Consider the following 23,880-nt stretch of genomic DNA (forward strand, 5'->3'; position numbering starts at 1 on the left):
AATATGCTTAGAAATTTTTCCATAGTATTTCACTAGTTTTCAAGATTGACTTTAAAGGTGTGGTTAGTAAGTAGGGTTGGACCTTGAGTTATGATAGATGACTTGATTGAATTCAGGATAGAATCAGAGTTTGGATAGACAATGAAGTTGGAGTTTGGGTCAGGGAATAGGACTTCAGGGTGAAGGGAAAGAAACATGGCATTGGGATTCTGGAGATTCTGACAGTGGCTTATCTTTGCATTCCAGCCGCTACCTGCCTGGCACCGGTTGCAGCTCAGCTTCTTCACTATGGTGGGTCTCAATGGCAATGAATCCAGTGCCACATATTTCATTCTAGTAGGCCTCCCAGGCTTGGAAGAAGCTCAGTTCTGGTTGGCCTTCCCACTGTGCTCCCTCTACTTTATTGCTGTGCTAGGTAACCTGACAATCATCTACATTGTGCGGGCTGAGCACAGCCTGCATGAGCCCATGTATATCTTTCTTTGCATGCTTTCCAGCCTTGATATCCTCATCTCCACTTCATCCATGCCCAAAATGATGGCCATCTTCTGGTTCAATTCCACTACCATCCAGTTTGATGCTTGTCTGCTACAAATGTTTGTCATCCACTCCTTATCTGGCATGGAGTCCACAGTACTGCTGGCCATGGCCTTTGACCGCTATGTGGCCATCTGCTACCCACTTCGATATGCCACTGTGCTGACAATGCCTCGTGTCATCAAGATTGGCATGGCTGCTGTGGTGCGGGGTGCTGCTCTTATGGCTCCCCTGCCTGTCTTCATCAAATGGCTGCCATTCTGCCACTCCAATATCCTCTCCCATTCCTACTGCCTGCACCAAGATGTCATGAAGCTGGCCTGTGCTGACATCCGTGTTAATATTATCTATGGCCTCATTGTCATCATCTCTGCCATAGGCCTGGACTCACTTCTCATCTCCTTGTCTTATCTGCTTATTCTCAAGACCGTGTTGGGCTTTACGCGTGATGCCCAGGCAAAGGCATTCAGCACTTGTGTCTCTCATGTGTGTGCTGTTTTCATATTCTATGTGCCTTTCATCGGATTGTCCATGGTGCACCGCTTTGGCAAGCAGCATGACACCCTCCTGCCTGTCATCATGGCCAATACCTACCTGCTTGTTCCTCCTGTGCTCAACCCTATTGTCTATGGAGTGAAGACAAGGGAGATCCGGAAGCGCATCCTTCATCTTTTGCATGTGCTCACCCACACTGCAGATCCCTAGGTGTCTGTAAAAACTTTTTCATTCAAAGTCCTTCAATTCAGATTTTAATATCAACATTTTGGAAGGTAGTATTAGGAAAAAAATCTCCGTAATGAAAACACAACTGATCCTTCAAAGATGAAGCTGGTTGGAGAAGCTCCACTGGACAGGGGCAGCAGAACAATATACTCCCACCCCACCCCTCCCCATTTTTCAATATGTTTTCCCCTTAGCTCTTCTCTCTATATAATTACTAAAGCCTTGAGGCAGCTGTGGTTGAGGGGTTATTACTTCCCATTTAACCATTCAGTCCACAATAAATTGTTTGCACTGATGGTCCACAGGATTCAGAGATAAGCATGGCAAAAGTAAAAAAACAGAAAATAAAATATAATCAGATAATCTGTCTTAAAACTCTGATTTCCTTTTCAGAATCCCCAGCCATATTGGATTTCCACAGAGAATAAAAGTGACCTCCACAGAGAATATATACTTTCTTGCCTTCTGGGCACCTGCTCTTAAGAAGGGATTGAAAGTAAAACCATGGAAAGACTGGTTACCAAGTTAATGAAAGATGGTACGCTCTGTTTTGAGGGTTTTCATAGCCAAAGGACACTTTAACTTTCTTATCAATGTTTTGATTAAGGCAGGACTATGATTAGTAACCTCATTGGTATAGTTGATGTTTAATGGGGATCAATGAATTAAATGAGATTACAAAGATTTAAGTCTTTTGATGCCCAATCCCATATTGTGCACAGGAACTGTTACAGAGGCCAGGGTGGTAATAAGTTAGGTGTTTCCAGAGTCTTGCATTTTCTGGGAGAGGTGTTTAATTTCCTTTCTCGCTCATCCACTGTTGTATTTAGGAATTTCCTATTAATGTTGTTGATGGCTTTAATTCCACTTGTTCCTGGTCTATTTGCCACTGTACTTGTGTAGTAGTATCATATCAGGAATGTTTCATAATTCCCGAAAAGTGTCTAGTATGATTAGCAGTGGAGACATTCACTGGATATCTGGAGAGACACTTTATGGAGAGATGCAGCTGAGAACACCTAGAAGTTCATGGAAGAAAAGACAGGGCCATGGCAGATGGAGTCAGGAGCAGAAGCATCATGAGACTGAGCAAGGCCAGTAGCCTATGTGACTAATCAGGAAGCAAGGCTAACACAAGCACTGTTCCACAGACACTGAGAAGAACATACAAGTGGACACTGTATATCCCCAGGGCTCTGAGCTGCCCTGTGGGGAAGCCCACATTTAGTGCTTGGAGAACAAGACCATAGAAGAGGCTGATAAACAATCCCTGCTAGCTGTACTTAGCATGAATATGGCCCCAGAGGTCCACCCAGAGCCTCACAAGCCAGGAACAACACTTCCAGAAAGGAGCAGAATGGGAAGAAGGGGTTTTGGGCACTACAGGAGTGCAATAGGAATGGAGAGGACAGAAATAAGACCACTACTCACAGAGGGAGGAGTGCTAGTCAGATCAGAAGAGAGGTAGATGAGTGTAAGAAGTAGGTGGTAGTGGAGGGTATGACACAGGGCCAGCCAGAATTTTCTGGCCAAAACTCATAGCTCAGGACTACTTGGTAGAGAGGGCATAGGAAAAACATATCTGATTTCTTAGACTGGAATCCAGAAGATGAGAATTGTGGGCAGTATGGAATATGATATACCAAGGTGAGTGGTGGCCAGCAGAATGGAGAGCATAGAGTCCATGAAGGCTTTGGTCATTTTGGACTGAATGGAAGATCAGCCTACTTCCCAGTAGTGCCCTGACATTGAGATTGAGAGAAAGAGATAGATCTTTTTTCTTATTAGGAAAGCAACATATGATCACTGCAGAAAAGCTCTCAGACTCTCTAAAAATATAAGAGAAATATAAATACATGAAAAATTCCAGCAAACCTGTAACCATAAGAGAAAAATGATTGTTAGCATTTTGGTGTTTATATTTCCAGATTTTTAGTAAGTGTGTGCGTGCGTCTGCATGGGCATATGATGAATGTGTGTATCTGTTTTATATTTGAAATCCTATTGGAGGCACAAATAGAAAATAGATAAATTAGACAGATGGATTTTGAATTTTTTCTAGAGATGCAAAATTATACTATATTTTAGAATGGATTCCAAGTCTATGATAGTTAATATGCTCAGGATTAAGTTTCATGGCTTGGACCCCAAAGGACTTAACTGTTTTGTGAGTGTAAATATGCATGTACACATGTGTAGGTACACACCACTGCCACCACCACCACTCTTCCTACCACCAACTTCCTTATGTTTCTTGATAAGTACTGAATACCAGAAGCAGGGACAGAACTACTGAAGGAATCTCCCAACTTCTAGATCAGTTTTCTGGTCACTTATTTCATGAATACTCACTATGTCAATTAGAAGAGCCAGGAGTTAAGAACTAGAATGAGAGAGAGAAGCTGCTTCTTTTAGGAAATGTTGCTGGAAATTAGGGTATGTCCTGCACAAAGACTTTCATCATATACCTTTTATGTGGGCATCCTTATACCTTCCCTAGTCCCTTTGTTTGGACATTCCTGTCTCTGGCCCTCCTATCAGTGCCATGTGGACCTTTGTTGTGTCCTGAAGAAGTCTGGATACTATTATGTCCCAGTCTATAAAGCAGTTGATTATATTTTTAGGTTTTATCTAGAAATGTTTCAAAAATATGTCCTGTGTTCTTCATTCTGACTGCCAGCACTCTTGTCCACATACTCACCTTTTGTTTGGTGATAACCTCTGCATTGGTCTCTTTGCCTTGAACATCTTTTGCAGCAGTCCTAAATCCCAGGTAGCTTGTAGGAGTTTTTCCAAGCACAACTCTGATTACCTAACTTCCCTACTTAAAGTCCTTCAGATGTCTTTTGCTTCCTTCTGTATAGAGTTCAAACTTCTTAGAGTAGAAGCAGGCCACTCTTCTGTTCTCTATCTGTCCCCATTTTATTTTTATGGTATGATATTTCTGATTTTCCCACATATCCTGTTATTCAGCTACTTCATACTTGTTGTCTCTCAATGATTTCATGCACTTTGAAAGCATATACATATATGTTATTGCTTTCTAACTTAATTTCCTTTTGATTAGAGAACATACTTTACATGATTTGAATCTTTTAAAATTTATTGAGAATGGTTTTATGGCAGGAGACATTCGGATTAATGTTTCTCACATGCTGCTGATTCATGGACAAATGTTCTCTGACTGCACATGAGACCCACCCAGAGAACTCTTTGGTAGTGCAGATTTTCAGGTCTGCTCCTACTGGAGATTCTAATTCAGGAGGCCTGGCATAGGGCTCAACAAGCCACAAAGTTTTAAACACTCCATGGGTGATTCTGATAGCAAGATTTGGGAGCCACTAGTTAAGATGGGAAGTGTGAGATGACAGGGTAGATAACATTGGCCATTTGAGGGTGACTGGTAGGAGGCAAGTGAGGGAGTCCTTCAGGGCTATGCTTTATTTGGGATCTTGTGTGGTATGAAACAAGAAGACAATTTTGCTTTAGATGGATAGGAATTAGGCAGCACTGCTTCTGTGGGGTCTGTTTCCAAGGCTAGACAGGTCTTGTCTTCATATGATGTGAAAACTGTCTTCACCAAGTTACTCAAGTAACAAACTCTGAAACATGTGATCTTACATATGATTAAGATTCATTTCCTTTTTCAATCTTCAGTTCTCTGATATGTTTCCCCACAACACACTTTTTTCTTCCTTTTTAATACTCATTGTATTTGGAAATGCTTTTAGTACTTGTATTTGCTGCTGGGTTGTATATAAGCATTGTTTCACTGAATCTATTCATCATTGAATCTTTGGCATTTGGTAATATGCCTGAAGCATAGTAGGTGCTTATGGCAGACATTGACTACTATTCACCAAACCTAATTCCTCCCCATCCTGGACACACAGATAGGCATTTTGCAGTCTCCTTTGAGTTGGTGTCATTAAATTCTAGCCATTACTTTCAATGTGAGTGAAAGTGACATGGGCTACTTCTAGGTCTGGCTCAAAAAACCCTCCCATGTGCAATCTTCCATGTTGACATCAGATGTGATGTAGGAAGCCATGTGTTGCATATGGTAAACCACCAGCAGCCTGCGTTCCTTAAAACTTATGTAGAGCCAAACCTATCCCACTTGCAACTCTCCACTAACTTGTGTTTGCACCAGGCAGTTGAATAAATGAAGAATAAACTACTAGTGTGTCAAACCTCTGAATGTATTTTTGATATTCTTAAAGTAGTCTAGCCTTATAAATGCAGCACTAAATAATTGTTGAGTAAAATCTAAAGGAAAAAAAACTGGAAAGTGAGGGGCTCAAAATAAATTGCTCTTTATCTTTCCAAAGAAACTGCTGAAGGTATAAATTTATCAAAGGAGGAAATATTTTCTTTCATTAGCATAATTATCACAAAGTGTTTATTAATCAAGATGACACCAAACTGGGTCCCATGTACGTTTTTATTAATTCGCTTTGGGTCAGTATCCTTCTACCTTCTTAGGAAACTCATGCCATGTTCCTTCTCCCTCTCAGATATTCAAACTCACCATCTCAGTCATTCTAGCATTTATTAAGTTCAAATTTCCCTCATATTAAAAACAACATTGACAATGAGTACCAACCTGCTTAGATCCTATATTTCTCTTTTGTCTCTTTCATAGCCAAATCTCTTAGAAAACTTTTTTAACTTATCTCCACTTATGCATCTTTTGGCCTCAAATTGTCAAAAGAGCTTTTCCTATCATCATCAAGGATCTGTGTGCCTGAGGTTTTCAGTCCTTATCATCCCTGACTTCTCAACAACAGTTTAACTCTTTCTTGATACATTTTCTTCTAGGGTAGCTAGAAATGAGACCTAGGTCGATGAGGGGATGTGAATGTTGTGGGCAGAGTAAATGGTGTCTTTGAAGATCCTGAGATCAAGTAAGAGCTTAAACTGATAGTCTTTTTGGGTTCAGTCTTGCTCATCTCTTGAACATACTTCTAATCTGTAGTTCATACTCCTTATTTATTTCATAGCAAAACAACTTAATAAGTGATTTGTATGTGATACAAACCAAAGTACTTACATAGTTTGTGCAGTCCTGTACAGTTTGGCCACTACCTTTCTGGCTTCATCTCCTACCACTCCATCCTAGAATAGGACGATGAGCTGCAGTCAAATATTATGCCAGTCATAACTGTAAAGATATAACAAGTGGTAGAGACATGAAGAAGCACAGGAATGTTCATCTTTCCACAAGCATATTTGCTTCTTCAAAATGTGGAGACTTTTTTTCATGTTGCTCTTTTGTTTCCCTAGAATTTTCTCTTTATTATTCAATTCCTCTTTGCCTGGAAAAACCCTGCAGGTTCTCCAAGATGAAATTAAAAGCATTTTCTCCTTTGTAGAAGTTTGTCCAATCTTCCTAGGTAAGTTCTGGCAACTACCAATTTGTAGTGCCTAAGTAATTTCTTGCACAGAACTTTATTATTGTACTTATAACTCTGCTTGTTTATTTACATACCTTGTGCCTCCTAGCACAAGATGGTGAGTTACTAGAGATAAAAGACCAAGTTTAGTATATTTCCAGTCATTTATTTTCAGCACTGCATCCTGTAAAAAGTAAAAGGTGAACATAAATAGACCTGATAGTCTTCCCTCCATATTATTATAGACTAGGAATTTTCAGTGTTTTCTGAGGACAGCAGTTTCCTGTGAGGTACAGCAATTCTTTTTTATGGTACCCATATGCTGTTCATAGTTTCATCAACCTTGGCCATTCCCCCTCAGCACCCTGAGCACGGCCTCCCTGATGGGCTTGGATTTGACACTGTAGATGATGGGGTTGAGCACAGGGGGTACCACCAGGTACACATAAGCAACAAGAGCATGTACAATGTGGGGCAGGTGCCCCCCAAAACGATGGATCATGGACATGGTGATACCTGGAACAAAGAAGACAAAGACAGCCAGGATGTGGGAGACACAGGTGTTGAGGGCCCGGATGCGCTCTCTGGGAGAGGCCAGCCCCAGCACTGTGTGCAGGATGAGAGTGTAGGATAGGATGATGAGCAGGGAGTCTATGCCCCCCGTGGACAGTACTACATAAAGCCCATAGCGGATATTGATGGTGATGTCATCACAGGCTCTTCTCATCACATCAGGGTGGAAACAAAATGAGTGGGACAGGAAGTTATTTCCAGTGCAGAAGTTTAGACGCTTAATCAAAAATGGCACAGGAAAGAGACACAAGGTGGCACGGGTCACTATAGCCATCCCAATCCTGATGATGACATTGTTTGTGAGGACAGCCGCATAGCGCAGGGGGTTGGAGATGGCCACGAAGCGGTCAAACGACATGGCCAGCAGCACCGAGGACTCCACCACAGAGAAGGAGTGGAGGAAGAACATCTGCACCAGGCAGGCATTGAAGCCGATGAGCCGACGGTCGAACCAGAGCACGGCCAGCGTGGTGGGCAGTGTGGACAAGGTGAGGCCCACGTCTGTGAGGGCCAGCATGGACAGGAAGTAGTACATGGGCTGGTGCAGGCTGGGAGTCCTCCTCACGGCCAAGAGGATCAGGCAGTTGCCAGTGAGGGCCACAGTGTACATGGAGGAGAAGGGGATGGAGATCCAGGCATGGAGGGCCTCCAGCCCTGGGATGCCAATCATCAGGAAAGCAGGTGGCTGGAAGGAGGAGGTGTTGACATAGGACTGGGCAGGGAGCATCCTTGGGAGGCAGCTGAGGTTCCAGAAAGACTTGACCTCTTCAGACTGGGTAGACACTGACAGGATCCAGGAAGATAAAAAGGAGCAGCCTAGTAAAGAATCCAAACAGTAAAAAATCCAGTTTCATAACTAGTAATGTGTTTCAAATATGATAAAAATCAAAATTTCACTGACTCTCATTATGTTATATTCCAGTAACTATACTAGTGCATTTGTTTAGACTTTCTCATTTGATTATAGAAATCATAAATATCTTTTTTAAGGCCTGGTTTCCCTTAACCACAGAATTGGGCCCTAAGAGTCACATCATTACTATGTAATCTTACCTATCCTGTGAACGTTCATCATCCATAAAGTTGATGGAATGAGATTTCTGTGCCAGGAAATAGTAATTGCAGTTCAGAGCTTAGGCACTGTCTACTTGTTACCCAGTTAAGGCTGTGTTATTTCTTTGGGCAGAGGGAGAAAAGAGAATACCTGTTTGGAAAGAGATAACGGTAACTGAATCAGATATGCAGACAGAAGCAAGGGTGAGAGTCCGTACAGTTCCGTAGAGGGAGAGTCAGAGTGAGAAATTACTTTTTCCCCCATGGAGACAGCTTTGCACTTCCTGAAACTGCATCTCACTAAGGTCACATGTTTTTCTTGTTCTTGACTTTTGTATGATACACTTTTAATGTATAATAAATTGCTTGATTTTGCTTCAGTATTTTTGAGTGAATTTTCCCATACTCAGAATCAATAGAGACTTCGGACAAACCATCTTTCCCATTATACAGATGAGGAAATTGAGACTCAGAAACTGTAGTGGCTGACCTCTGAATGAACAGTTCATATATTGGAGTCCTAGACATTGAATCCAGGTCTGTCTGATTCCAAATCCAATACTCTTTCCTGTGGCCTCTTCTTTAATGAGACAAAGTATGTAAAAAGTTGTCAAATGCAAAGTACCACAGATAGGATTATCATTATTATTATTATTACTGTATCGCCTAACACATTGTATCTCTGTAAATCTTTCATTATATATTATCCATCTAATCTTCATAGTTATCCTGTGATGTAGACCCTGAAGGGACTGCTAATCTTCCTTTAGGGAAGATGTAACTGAGGTTCAGGGAAGTGACAGGTTATGTTACTCACCTGCTTAAACCCTTCAGTCATTCCCCAACAGACTCTAATAAAATGGTTGTGATATGGCCTACAGACCCCTATCGTCTAGCACCTGCCTAACTCTCCACCCTTGTCACATAATGGACTTCCTTTTGCTCAGTGTTGTTTAGCTATACTAACCTTATTTTGTTTTCTTAAACAGCCAAATTACTTTACTCTGGGGCTTTCATGTTCATCTATACTCCCCTCTTTGCTTTTCATATGTCTGGTTTCTTATTCTTTAAGTCTTAAATATCATTTTCTCAGAGAGCCATTTGAGATGACCCTCACTAAGTAGGTGCCCTGTGCCACATACCCCGTTCATTATCCTTATGCCACACATTCTTAGTTTCCTTTATACTATTCAACACATTTAAAAATTGTATGATTGCTTCTTTCCTTGAAGTTTTTTGGTTCTCTCTCCCTAGACTGTAAGATCCATGGATTCAGTAGCCATATGGTTTTATTTGCTGACACATAGCTCTTGCCTCAGGCAGTGCCTGAAACAGAGTAGATTCTCAGTCAATATTTGCTTGCCTGAGTAAATAAAAAACAGAATGAATAATCAAGTCTATAAACTCATGAAAGAAAAGGATATAAAAGAAAAGTTCTAGTCCCTTATCTTCCAGATACGAGGATCAGTGGCTGAATTTGAAGAGTAGGGTGGTTGAGATCCTGTTGCAGGCAATCATGTATTATAGAACTGGAAAAGTTTGATTTATGGATGGCTGGATAAAAAACTAATTTACAATGAAAGATTTGGTTAAATTTCTGAACAGTGTCCACAGTGAATCTCTAGTAGTTGGATTTATCCATACTCTGCCTTGAGAAGTGTGGTGGGACTCCTGAAGAAACATGTATACTTACAGCCTTTCTATTGGATGAGCTGCATAGGATTAAAGCTGGTGGGTAGATGTTTTCTCATCAACTTATCCTATCTACACAATATGCCTTACATCTTTGTTTTCCTTCCAATCATTGTTCAATCCCTAATTCAACTGCTCGTAGTGTCATTATTTCCCTTATAGTTTCTTAGGGCATCTGCTTGGCTGGTATTATCGCCCTCAACATACACCACCACCTCCTCCTCTTACAGCTTTTCTCAAACTGTTTTAATCAGCTCATTATTCTAAGGCACCATATGGAAATTGGCATATACCTACTCCATTGAATTTCATAATCATTTTCTAGTCTGTTCCATCATGCACTCAGCTGGAGCTCTGTACTCTCATTTGGGTGTACATCTCTTCCAGGCTCTAGAACCAGAATTTCTGGGATAATTGCATCTCCAGACATGTTCAGATTCTCTCTTTATTCCTTGTAATTGTTGGAGTAACAGTAACACATCATGAAGCAGATATGATGTATGCCAACTTATTTTAATGCAGAGAATTAGAAAAATATTTCTGGATCCAGTATGCCACTGTGTTATTGAATATGCTGGTTATAAATGGCACATATAGGAATTAGTCAAGTTTTAATGAACAGTGAAAATTTCCTCAGCTCTGAAACATCGTGAGGTAGATCTAACTCTCTCCATGTGTGCAGATGAAAACATTGAGGCTTTGAGGAGTCAAGTGTCTAGCCAGGAGACATCATAGAATTATTTAATCTTGGTTCTGTTCAGCAACAAATACCTTGTTCTTTCAAATAAGCTGCACTGTTTGTCACACATTATACTTGGTTCCAGGCTTACTAAAAACATGTCAGTATCTCTTTATGGTTTTCAATTTTCTCATTTATAAAATCAGGGAATTGGATCACATTACCTATCTTTCTAACTGTGGCATTCTATGATTCGAGATCCAGTGTTCCTAAAACAGTTATTTTTTTACTTTCCTACCTCTTCACTTTGCTGTTTTTTTCCCCCTCCAAATCTCCTTCTCTTAAGCATTACTTGCTCCTAATTTTTTGTTTTTGCTACACCAATCACCACATCCCCAAACATTTTTTCCCTCCTTTCTATTTGTTCATTCATGTCTTTTGAAAACACCATTCAATAATTCAGTCATTTACATGGTAATTTTCAATTTCTCCTTTCAACTAGCTTGAGCTTCCTACGAACAGTAATTTTGATTTATATTCATAAGGCTACACGCAGAACTAGGTATGGGTACATCTTAGGAATTCAGTTGTTTTGATGAATGAATGAATGAAAAGTCACTGGAGAAATCTGTGGATCATGGTTGTCAAGCATGAACATTTATATTTTTTATAAAATGCCAGCCCAGAAGTGATTTTGGTCCCCTTAACCACAGCCGCTTTGGATGACCAATTAGGTAATGTTCCATTCTTAGAAATAGAATATGGGATTCTTAGCTCTTTTCTGAGCTACTTAATCCATGAGCCACAGGAAGAGATCCTCCTTGATCTCTTCTCCCTTATGCAGGTATGAACCTGCCAGCGTGGGATACTCAATACCCAATTCTCCTTATTTCTCTGCTACCTCTGTCATTTCTCTCTTTGATTCTTTGTCAAGAGATGGACACAAGGAGGTGACAGAGGTGACCTCCAGGACTCTGGAAATAGAGGAGGCTCTGGGGCTGGCCCTGGATACTCACCCTGGCTCCTCACAGGCTGCTGTGTTGTACCATGCCCCGGGAAGCCCCTGCAGCCAAGATAGTTCCCTTTTATGCAGATGCAGGGCAGTGTAGGCAGTCTCCAGAGAAATCAGGCTTGGGTTCACAGAGAAACACTCTGTTGAGCTCCACCCCTAGGATGGGAACATGTGATGAAAGTGTAGGGAGAATAGAGGCTGGAGGGAGCTGTGAGGAGAAAGGAAAGCCCAGACGTGAGAGAGAGAATGATCAGAGCTCTCTGGAGTGAGACTGGTTATCTAGCCCAGACCTCTCCAAGACATGCTTTCAATGGGTTTTGATGTTTCGGTGGCCCATCTGTATTGTTCATCTCATTTTTAGAAAGAGTATCTTTCTATTTACAGGAAAAAGGCAGAGTTAGGCAACACTGGGGTGAGTCTACTTGGGACTAATAACTAGATTGAATACTTAGTCGGTTATGAGAAAAGAGGTAGTGCCTATGTCACAGAAGGAAAGGTGGTTTTTGCCAAAAGAGCTTCAAGAACTGAAGGAACATGATGTTTCGATATGGATACTGAAATTTTTGATAAGGTTTTGGAGATCAGGAAGTGGTAAGCACTCTGAATGCCCTGGCAAGACAACATGCATACTGCAGAGTAGGGAGATAAACTCCTTAAATATGAAGCAGCCTGGCACATCAGTGAAGACCTTACAAGATCAGTGCTCTGTGTCCCGTCAGTATGCCCTCTCCAAGATAAGGGGCAGATTATTGCACCTTGCATTTGCTATTGTCAGCAAAGAGTCACAGCACCTGTTAGTCTCCCCTGGACATTAGAGATAACACATACACACTTGGGAATAGTCTTTTGATCCATTTATCAAGCATGTAGCAGGCTGTCAATTTTCAGAGGACCTGAAACAAGAGAGGGCTAAGCAGCAGGTTTAGTCTGTGATACAATAATCTATGTAACTTGGTAAAATCATGGTGCCCATTGTATCTGTGGTAAAAAAGTAGTGTGAAGTCTCTATCAAGTCCTACTGGGAGTGCTATGGCACAGGCTTCTAATATTTTGGAGCAAAACCATGCTCTTTCTAGCAGAGGGTCCTGTCTGTGCAAAACACAGGTATTAGAATATCACTGGACCCTAGTAGAGATTAACTACCTGATTATGAAGCAGCAGATGACTATGTGACTAAGATTACCTATTTTATATGGCTAATGTCAGGCCCATCCATGTCATAAGGGTGGGTACAGACAGTAACAATCAATTATATTGGTATGCATTTAGAGTACCAGTTGAGTCACATAAACAGGTGGCCCAGATTTCTGTTATGTATCTCTTTTTCCTCTTATTTTGCACCAGTAGTCTCATGGGGATTTCCCTGTAACTAGCTGATGGAGGAGCAAATAATTTGAGATAGATTTGTGGCTGCGTATGTAGGGGGAAGTTAAATAAATAATGCTGCCTCAATGCTATCTTATTCAGAACATCCCTGAAAAACAGTGATGAGGGGAACTATTCCCAATGGGCAGAGATCTGAATAATATACCTGGCTTATCAACTTGGTGCACAGAGGGAAGTAGTGTTAGGTAAGGTCACATGTGGACTCCTGAACTTTGGCAAATAGCTTGAGTTTGTTAGAGGCAGACAAGAAGAAATATTGGAAAACTGAGGACAAATAAGTCTAGGGCAGACATGTGAATGGCTATGTGAGAATGTAACTTAGTGAAAATCTACACATCTCACATTAATTCCCAGCTAGTCTCAATAGTAAAGAAGCACTGAACAACCAGGTAAACCAGATGGCACATCTAGTTCTCAGTAAGTTTCTGACCTTGCTCACCGCAGTGCTTGCACAGTGGGCCCTGGAATTGAGTGACCAGTGGTGTCAGGGATGAAAGTAAGCAACAATTAGGTGGAAAAACTCCCTTTCACCAAGGCTAATCTAGTTGCTGCCACTGCTGAATGTCTGACTTGTTAATATTAGAGACCAACACAAGAAAGTTGCATATAGAGTGGCACCTTCCTTAAGGAAAACAGCCACTTGGTTGATTCTACCTGATCTTTTATACCATGAAGAAAGCAGTACTTTCCTTACTGAGGTTGATTTATATGCTGGGCATGGGTTTGTCTTACCTCAGTGCCTCAGCCAGCAGTGCTAGCTGAAAGTTCACAGAGTGGCTGATTTATTGCCGAGGATCCTGTACAGGGGATTCAGTTATGGTGAGGAGGTGACAATGAGCCAGTGGCTTCTAAGGAAAGCATGATCACTGGACCCACTCGTCCTACCATATACCGTATCATTTAGAAATGCTTGGCCATTCTCAACATTTGGCTGGTCTTCTAAATGTGTAGCTGAGGTGCTATCTTGAGGGTAACACCTTGTGGGCTTAGGGTGCTGTCTTCAAGATGCAGTGTTGGAATTAATAGCCATTTAATGATTATGTGTCCTGGATAGTTAGAAAATATGAGCCCAGAAACTAAGGAATGAAAGTAAGGAGGTTCCTCTCACCATTACAACCAGTTACTATTATCTATTTCTGTTTAACAACCCATCCCCAAACTTAGTGGCTTATATAGCAACACTCCTTTATGTCTTATGCTTCTGTGAGGTAACTGCCCTTAGCTAAGCAGTTCTCTCTCGCACCTTTGCAGATAGTTGCTGGGCCTCGAATCATCTGAGAACTCATTCATTCACGTGTCTAGCACCTTAACTAAGAAGATTCAAATAGCTGTGGGCTGGGTCAGCTAGGACATGTTGGCCATATCTCTCAAATATGCTGTGAGGCTCTCAAAGGCAAAAATTTGAGTCTCATTAATGTCTGAGGTCTCAGAACTTAGGCACAGATCAAATATTTTTCCTAATGAATAAATGAATGATGAATATAATAACAAGAATAGAAAAAACTTCATTGGTGTTTACCATATATCATATATCACTTCACATATACTAAGCCTCACAACATTATAAGCTAGATGCTATAACACTCCCATTTAATTTTAGAGGAAATCAAAGTATACTGAACTAAGTAATTTGAACTTACCTAGAACTCTGCACAAGCCTTTAATAATGCCCTTATTATACTGAATTAAACATTTCCTTATTTAAGTGGTTTTCATATATACTCAAATGTGAGCTATTGAAGGGCAAGATCATTTATATATCATTTCTGTATTCCTGGTACCTAGTAGAGCTCCTGAAAAATGTTAGCATTGAGAGGGAGTATAAGATGGCATGGGAAGATCCTGAACTCTTCTCCTCCCATGTCCACACCAATGGTACAGCTACTTGTGAATCATTTTCCTCTGAAAAGATATGAAAACTAGATGAACTGCTCTCTGCAACAGCATAGAAGGATCACATCAAGATGGGTAGATAGGCAGAGACACAGTGTTACCAAAAACACAATAACGAGGATCTCACAAGTCTAGTGTTTCTCCCGGGTGAACAAGGAGTTGGTGCCCCACATCAGTCACCTCAACCCTTGAATCTGTACCAGAGACATAAGCCCTCCAAAATTTCTGGCTTAGGAAACCAATGAGTCTGACATCCAAGGGCCCCCCACAAAAAAATGGGATTGTCCTTTTAAAGAGCTCATACATGGTCTCACTTGCCCTAGGATCTATCACAAAAACACCATTTTAGAAAATGCCTGGATTATATGTGAAGGAAATCATCTGCTAATCTAAAAGCATCTATTGGAGTAACAGCAGACAGCTAAAACCCTCTCTGGAGATGGAGCCTGTGGATGCCATTTTTGCATTGTCCATCTACCCTGCTAGTATTGGCAGGCAAGCTTGGGCATGGCAACCTTTAACTGTCTCACTAAGCCAGGAAGTGGTGAACAGTCATGGCACTATCTCACTGCCTTTCTGACGCTGGTGAGCACACACCACCTCCTACATTTTCCAACTGATTTACTAAAGCAGGCAGGCAAATGCAAACCATATAGTAGATGCCCCTTGTTTGCCTGGCCCTGGTGGCCAAGGGGGCTGGCATTCCTGAGCTCCAAGGGACTGTCACAGTCAGAAGGACAGTTCTTGACAGGCCACCACATGCAGGACACTTCACAAACAGTGAACTGAAACACACTCCCACTCTTTCTATGAAAAAGGCCTATTTGCTTAACCTGGAGCTTCAGCTTGAGTCATAGACTTCAGGTTTCTCATATATCTAGAGGCTATATTCAGAAAGAAAGCATAAAGACATCATCCTTATGCACCACCTTGGTCTTCCTAGAGCTTGGCCAGACCTCCCAGAGAGGAACTTGCTTGCTTGTCTGGAGTCCCAAATTTTACAACTGCCACTCAGGGGATACCTCCAGATCTCTTGATCTGGAGGATAGCAGGGTTTACAATTGAGGCCCCCTAGGACTGTATATATTTGCATACTTTAAAAACTGCTGCCTGAGGGTCTGGCTTTCAATCAGCCTGAAACTAGGTGCTAAATGAGATTCCTCCCTTTAGAACACTGACAGGTCTTGGCACAGCCTCAACAATGTGGACATATCAAGAATAAATAAGGCTGTTTAGGCAATCACAAAAGTTGGGGAAAGAACCCAGAGCCAGGGCAAGAGTTGAACAAGAAGATTCATAACCTGCACAAGTCAACTTCTTCAAGACTGAAACAGGTAGGTAGCTGTTTTATGTAATACATAGGAACAGACACAGATAGTCAAGCAAAATGTAGAAACAGAGTATTATGTTCCAAAAAAGAGAACAAGACAAAATCTCAGCAAAAGATCTTAATGATAAGGAGTTAAGTAATCTATTTGATGAAGAATTCAAAGTAATGGTTACAAAGGTGTACACTGAACTCAGGAGAAGAATGCATGAAGACAGGTAAAACTTTTACAAAGAGAAATGAAAGTAAATACCAAAAAGAAGTCATATAACTGAAGAATACAACTAATGAAGGATACAATAACTGAACTGAAAAATACTAGAGGGGTTCAATCTTGGACTTGATGAAGCAGAGGAGTGGATCAGCTAGCTGGAAGGTGAAGCAGTGGGGCACCCAGACAGAGAAGCAAAAAGAAAAAAATATTAAAATAATGAAGATAATTTAAGAGACCTATGGGACAGCATCAAGCAGAATAACATTCACATTACAGGAGTTCCAGTAGGAGAAGAAAAAGGCAGAAAACTTACCTGAAGAAATAGCAACCGAAAACTTCCCTGGCTTGGGGAAAGAAGTAGACATCCAGGTTTAAGAAGTCCCAGAGAGTTCCAAATAAAATGAACCCAAGGTGGTCCACACCAAGACATACTATAATTAAGATGTCCAAAGTTAAGGTAAAGAGAGACTCTTAAGAGCAGCAAGAGAAAAGCAACTTGTTACATACAAGAGAAACCCCATAGGGCTATCAGCAGATTTTCAACAGAAACTTTGCAGGTCAGAAGGGAGGGGTATGTCTTCAAAATGTTGAAAGGAACAAAAGCTTCCAACCAAGACTAGTTTACCTGGGAAGATTATCATTCTGAATTGAAGGAGAGAGAGAATTTTTCTAGATAAATAAAAGTTAAAAGGACTCATAACTGCTAAAGTGCCTTATAAGAAATGTTAAAAGTATGTCTTAAGCTGAAAAAAAAAGGCATTGATTAACAACAAGAAAGCATGTGAAAGTAAAAAATAAATGTGGAAAAGGTAAATATATAGTAAAGGTAGTAGATTAATCACAAAGCTAGTATGAAGGTTAAAAGACAAAAGTAGTAAAGTTAACTAAAACTACAATAATTAATTAGGGGATACATAAAATACAAAGAGTTAAATGTGAATCAAAAACATTAAATGGGGAGAGAATAGAGTTTTGGGATGTGTTCAAAGTTAAGTTGCTCTCAACCTAAAATAGACTGTTAAATAAATATACTTAGGATGTTATATGTAAACTTTGTGGCTAGATCACGTTAAGCCATAAAATGTCTCAATAAACTCAAGAAGATTGAAGTCATATCAAGCATCTTTGCCAGTTACAATGTTATGAAACTAGAAATCAATTATAATAAGAAAACTAAAAAAAAAATTCCTACAAGTATGTGGAGATTAAGCAGCATTCTCCTGAAAAACCACTGGAAACTCATGCACTTTTGGTGGGAATGTAAATTGGTTTAGTTGTTATGGAAAACAGTAAAAATCAAAAATAGAAATACCATATGACTCATTAATTGTATTTCTGGGTATTCTTCACTGTGAAGAAGCTTTGTAGTCTGATGTACTCCCAGTATTTTATTTTTACTTTTGTTGCCTTTGCAAAGTTTAAAGCACTTTCATTTCAAAAAGCACCATTAAGAAAATGAAAAGACATGCAATGGATAGGAAACAAATATTTTCAAAACACATACCCAATAAAGGACTTGACTTATACCCAGAATTTACAAAGAATGCTTACAACTCCATAAGAAAATGCTTACAACTCAATAAGATAATCCATCAAAAATGGGCAAATGTGAACATTCATGAAAGAAGGTGTATGAGGGGTTAATCAAAAAAATGGCACATGAAAAGATGCTCAATAATATTAGTCTTCTGGAAATGCAAATTAAAATAAAAATGAGATACAATTCCACACTCACCAGAATGATTATAATAAATCACATAGGCAGCAAAAAATGTTAGCAAAGGTGTGGACAAACAGGAACCCTCCTACATTGCTGGTGGGAATGTAAAGTAGGGCAGCCATTTTGGAAAACAGTTCAGTTATCTCTCAAGGTGTTAAATATTAAACTACTGTATCACCCAGCAATTCCACTCCTAAGCCCAAGAGAAATAAAAATGTGTATCTGCACAAAGACTTACACAAAAATCCATAGCAACATTATTTCCAATAACCAAATATTAGAAACAACCTGTGTCTATCAACTGGTGAAGAGTAAAGAGTGGATTAGGGGCTGCCCGGGGCTGGAAGTCAGAACAAGAATTAACTATAGTAGCCATGAGGGAACTTGATTAGAGGGGAAGAAAATACTCTAAAACTGTTTTATGGAAATGTAACACTAATTGGTAAAATTACTAAAAATCATTGAATAAGTACACTTAACATGGGTGAATTCTATGGTATGTAAAATATACCTCAATGCAGTTTAAAAAAAAGAAAAAATTAGCATTGAGAAAAATACATGTGAAATAAATGAGAGAGTAAATAAGATTCTCATGAATATCTATCACCTCTCTTCCAGATGCTCAAAACAAAGCAGTGGGTAAGACTTGATCTATCCAGGAGTTGAATTTTGGTTTACCAACCTCTTTTCAGTGCCCTCAGTCCTGCAAGCATCCTGCATCATCAGCCTTGGCCTTTCCACCTCAGCACCCTGAGCATGGCCTCCCTGATGGGCTTGGATTTGACACTGTAGATGATGGGGTTGAGCACAGGGGGTACCACCAGGTACACATAAGCAACAAGAGCATATACAACGTGGGGCAGGTGCCTCCCAAAACGGTGGATCATGGACATGGTAATGACAGGAACAAAGAAGACAAAGACAGCCAGGATGTGGGAGACACAGGTGTTGAGGGCCCGGATGCGCTCTCTGGGAGAGGCCAGCCCCAGCACTGTGTGCAGGATGAGAGTGTAGGATAGGATGATGAGCAGGGAGTCTATGCCCCCCGTGGACAGTACTACATAAAGCCCATAGCGGATATTGATGGTGATGTCATCACAGGCTCTTCTCATCACATCAGGGTGGAAACAAAATGAGTGGGACAGGAAGTTATTTCCAGTGCAGAAGTTTAGACGCTTAATCAAAAATGGCACAGGAAAGAGACACAAGGTGGCACGGGTCACTATAGCCATCCCAATCCTGATGATGACATTGTTTGTGAGGACAGCCGCATAGCGCAGGGGGTTGGAGATGGCCACGAAGCGGTCAAACGACATGGCCAGCAGCACCGAGGACTCCACCACAGAGAAGGAGTGGAGGAAGAACATCTGCACCAGGCAGGCATTGAAGCCGATGAGCCGACGGTCGAACCAGAGCACGGCCAGCGTGGTGGGCAGTGTGGACAAGGTGAGGCCCACGTCTGTGAGGGCCAGCATGGACAGGAAGTAGTACATGGGCTGGTGCAGGCTGGGAGTCCTCCTCACGGCCAAGAGGATCAGGCAGTTGCCAGTGAGGGCCACAGTGTACATGGAGGAGAAGGGGATGGAGATCCAGGCATGGAGGGCCTCCAGCCCTGGGATGCCAATCATCAGGAAAGCAGGTGGCTGGAAGGAGGAGGTGTTGACATAGGACTGGGCAGGGAGCATCCTTGGGAGGTTCCAGAAAGACTTGACCTCTTCAATCTGTGCAGACAGAAAGACACTGACAGGACTCCTGTCGTTTCAAAGACATTTATTTTGTATAGGATTTTTCATCAAGTATTTCCCATTTTCTCAGCTCTTTGTATTGTTAAGTGTTCCAGGTGTGTACATACACTAGTTAATATGTCCTCAAAACAAATGCAGAATGTAGGGTAATGTTTACCTTCTCCATGATTAAATGACTGAACTGAGGATATAAATGAGTGAAATGTACTAGAATTTAGTTGTTTCTAAATACAGATTGTGTACAGTTTCTGCACTAGCATCAGGGTCTTCAATAAATGAAGTGATGTTTGTTAATATTCTTTCATATGCAATTCAGTCTCTAGATCCTCCTCTTATTCCTCCTCATCCTCATAGTTTTTCTTCTGGTCATTACTGATATTCTATTGATAATGTATTTTCCAGTATTCTAAATGATTTTACATAATTATCTCATTATTGACTCACAATTACTTTGCTAATGGATAGAAGGGAAATGGTTTCATTAAAGTGAAAGGAGAAAAAATTTTAAGTCCATTAAATGAACAGAAAACCACAGCATTCTCCTGAATCAGTTAATAGAATTCAAAACCTTTTTGTGCTTGGAGGGTTTGAGGACCAATCCTAGGGCATTCTGTTTTAATTAAGCCCCAGTAATGGAGGGGCCTCGGGCTGAAAATCAAATTGAGTACTAGGAAAGTTTTGGTAGATGCAGAAGAGACAAGTGATTCTCATCAAGTCACTGAGAACACTTAAATATCTGAGGTCCATGTATGCCTTGCCCAAGAATTCAGCCTGGGTCATCAGATGCCCTTGTAATGCAGGCTACACATTGCTTTTCAGGCATCACATCCTCACTCCATTCATTCAGCATTACCTACAACCTTTAGAATACCAGCCAAATATTTTGTTCAGCCCTTAGTGCAGCCATCTTGAGGGCTTGACTTGCCCTTGAGCGTGTCTCCCTGTAAGTCCCTCTGCACTGACATGTCCTAGCAGGAGGCAGGGGAGGGGGTACAGCTACAGGGCTCACAGACCCTGGAATTCTCTTCCCAAAGTTAGAATGTTCACTGACACCACCTGTAAATATGACTCAAAGTGATAAATTTATCCTTCTTCGGTGTTCAGTGGGATCTGACTTAGTAATGCCACTATGTTTAATGTCTGATGCCCGGCATATAAATTTACTAATTTATCAATTATTGAATATTTCTTATGTTCCAGATATCACACTCCTTATCTTTTTGTTTGCTTATAAATACTATCTCTTGGTCTCAAAAAGAACCATGTTGGCTAAGTTTTATCGTATTTTTTAAACAAATCATTGTACTAATAATGTTAAAACAATAAAACTGGTGGGGAGAGGCTTAGTGAGTTCCCCTAGGCCATGCTGGAGATGAGTTTAAATTCGAACTCAGGTCTGTTTGGCTTAAACACTGTCAGCAGTCTTACACTGCCTGTATTGGCCATGGACTATACTAGGTATTGGGAGATTTGTAATGTGTGGGGCTGGCTGGATCAGATTATGTGAGGAGCTTGTCTTCTGATGTTCCATGGTGACATGATTTGGGGCTCTGCAAATGAATCCCCTTCCTATTTCTCCAAAAATCTTTTTTTTCACTTATCCTTGTAACCCTTTGGGTCCTTCTTGTAAAGCCATTTGCCCTAATTGCCCTAATTTCCTTCCTGTTCTTGCCTTTCTTCTTACTAATCCAAGTCACATTTCTTCAGATTTAATCCAATCTCATTATTCTGACTTTGATGACTTTAAAATTTCTGTTCCCCTTCTTTCTTTTCAGGGACAATCAATGAATGAACAAGAAAATGAAAAATTGAGTACAGACTACCTAATTTTACAATCCAGTTCCCCTCCTCCTTACCCTTTTAATACAACACATCTTAGGTGCATTGGGTCATAACTTAGACTTCATGGATCGTATGTATAAAGACCAGTGGCTTCTTCAGATTAATACAATTAATATGTATTTTTATGCAATCTTACTTGGGTTTACTTAGGATCAACTCCTGAACTACTCTTTGCCATGGGTAGCTTAAATCAGAATAGAGGGTGAATTTCACACACTCCATTTAACTTGCAGGACTCTGAGGGTTAATTTTACCTAGGATTAATGTCACAGTTCTCTTTCTTTCATCCTGCGTTGGTTTCTCTATTATTGGGTAATTCACAAATCTGTCCTTTTCTTAGAATTTACCTTTGTCCTCTAGTTGATATGTAGGTCCTCTGCAACTCAAGGTATTTTGTCTGATCTATTGCTCTTGACTGTGGTGGAAGGATCCAAATGTTAAATTAAGCTGAATATTACAAGAAGCATAGAGCTCGCAAGGGTAAAATTATAGGGCACCATTCAAGACAAATTGCCAAAAATTAGGGACAACTCTTACACAAACAAGCCAACTTCTCCCTTGTATCCAGATACTGGCCTTTCTATCCCTTTTCATGCTTTGTGAGTATTACATGTTACGAGGGCTGAGACACTGTGAAGGGATTCTGTGTGGTGTAAGGACAGTTTTTTTTTTCCCCTGTTCTTTTACTAAAAGGAGCATTTTAGTAGCCAAATTGGATTGACATGTTTCGTGGTTCCCATGAAGTGCAAAAGCATTATATTAAACACTTAAACCTGTCAATCAGACCAGGTTTGGTCTTCTCTTACTATCCCCAGATCACAAAAGTGTCAAAGATATTATGAATATGGTTCTTATTTAAATTCAAATTCTTTCCATTTTAGCATGCTAAGATTCTGTTGTTATTGGGTGTGTCTGGTAAAGTCAGATTGCCTAGAAACAAAAGGCTGAATTCACCATACTTTCTTTACTTTACCTCAAGGCCAATTGCTTTGCTCTGCTTTCCTTTTTATCTCTGCAAAAAGAAGAAATGGTAATTATGTGACGTGACAGATGTGTTATATTATAATCACTTTATAATACATATAATGTGTTTCTAAAAAGCTCTGCTTCCTCAGACGAATGGGGAGGGCAATCTCATAATGAGAGCTAAGACACCAAGCAAGCACTAGAGCATCCACAGGATGCTCTCTGCGATGGGATTTTAAGATACCTTTATACTGTTGCCCTATGTAGAGAAACAAAAGTGTACGAATCTGCTTGATCACTGAGTCTGAGTTCCTGTATAATTATCTGCATTGAGAAGCCTCTGTGCTTAGGAAAGTAGCCTCCTGCACCACTTCCGGTCCCTCATGTAGGGGCATAGACATGCCGTCTGTGGAAATCTAGGCCTTTTTACTTTTCTTCCTCTTCTGACATCTGCTCATTCCCCACCCCAGAATCCTCCACCTGGCAGCAGCTGGCACAGGGGGGATTTCAGACTCACCATCCAGGCCCCTATCCTTCTAAGTAGTGTAGAAAGGATTGTATTTGGGCCCCAAGTTACTCACCCTGCTTGTTTTCGCAGCCTTTTCTGCCTCTCCACATCCTGAAGGAGCCCAAGAAAAGTGTGCAGTTAAGATACTACCTTTATACCACTGTCTGGAGGCCTTAGTGTATTGTTGCTCCCCAGGGATGTTCAGGCCAGTGGCCCAGAGGATGTTCTCTGCTTAGTTTTTCTTATGCAATGGAGCATGGTGGGATTCGTGTTGGGATGGAGAGTTAGTTAAAAGACAAATGAAATATTCAAACAAGTGAGTTGTGGAGGAAAAGGCTAGATTCATCATCATGTCCAAGTTCATCCATGCTACCACATCTGCAGGGAATTATAATGGGCACTTCAAACCTTTCCTTTATTGTGCTCTTCAATGATATCAGATCAGCCATTTGAAGCCACACAGAACACTTTCTGGCCCCTCCAGATGTAGCTGTTTATTTTTCAACACTCTCTCCTTGGCCCCCAGGGGTGTTCATGCAGGTTAGGCACCCCCACTTCCTGTGACTGTTCCTCACATGACACTGTTAAAGCCCTATTCTGTTCCACAGCAGATG

General features: G+C 40.8%; 3 protein-coding genes across 3 annotated transcripts; 1 reads left to right on the top strand and 2 right to left on the bottom strand.

Annotated features, from left to right (window-relative positions):
* Positions 1 to 288: 288 nt before the first annotated feature.
* On the top strand, positions 289 to 1,321 carry LOC118912168 (olfactory receptor 51E1). Its single transcript, XM_036884963.2, has one exon. It carries the CDS (start codon positions 289 to 291, stop codon positions 1,240 to 1,242), a length of 954 nt encoding a protein of 317 aa, XP_036740858.2. The 3' UTR covers positions 1,243 to 1,321.
* Positions 1,322 to 6,993: 5,672 nt separating this feature from the next.
* Positions 6,994 to 7,991, bottom strand: LOC118912150 (olfactory receptor 51I2-like). Its single transcript, XM_036884948.2, has one exon. The coding sequence runs from the start codon at positions 7,954 to 7,956 to the stop codon at positions 6,994 to 6,996; it is 963 nt and encodes a 320-aa protein (XP_036740843.1). The 5' UTR covers positions 7,957 to 7,991.
* Positions 7,992 to 18,179: 10,188 nt separating this feature from the next.
* Positions 18,180 to 19,909, bottom strand: LOC118912139 (olfactory receptor 51I2-like). The gene has a single exon (XM_036884940.2). It carries the CDS (start codon positions 19,888 to 19,890, stop codon positions 18,928 to 18,930), a length of 963 nt encoding a protein of 320 aa, XP_036740835.2. The 5' UTR covers positions 19,891 to 19,909; the 3' UTR covers positions 18,180 to 18,927.
* Between the last annotated feature and the right edge of the window lie 3,971 nt (positions 19,910 to 23,880).

The sequence above is a fragment of the Manis pentadactyla genome, chromosome 9 (assembly GCF_030020395.1).
Source record: "Manis pentadactyla isolate mManPen7 chromosome 9, mManPen7.hap1, whole genome shotgun sequence".
In the NCBI taxonomy this organism is placed as follows: Eukaryota; Metazoa; Chordata; class Mammalia; order Pholidota; family Manidae; genus Manis; species Manis pentadactyla.

Bases quoted from the DNA above. Each gene is read 5' to 3' on its own strand.
- LOC118912150 (XM_036884948.2), bottom strand. From the start codon at position 7,956: ATGCTCCCTGCCCAGTCCTATGTCAACACCTCCTCCTTCCAGCCACCT.
- LOC118912168 (XM_036884963.2), top strand. From the start codon at position 289: ATGGTGGGTCTCAATGGCAATGAATCCAGTGCCACATATTTCATTCTA.
- LOC118912139 (XM_036884940.2), bottom strand. From the start codon at position 19,890: ATGCTCCCTGCCCAGTCCTATGTCAACACCTCCTCCTTCCAGCCACCT.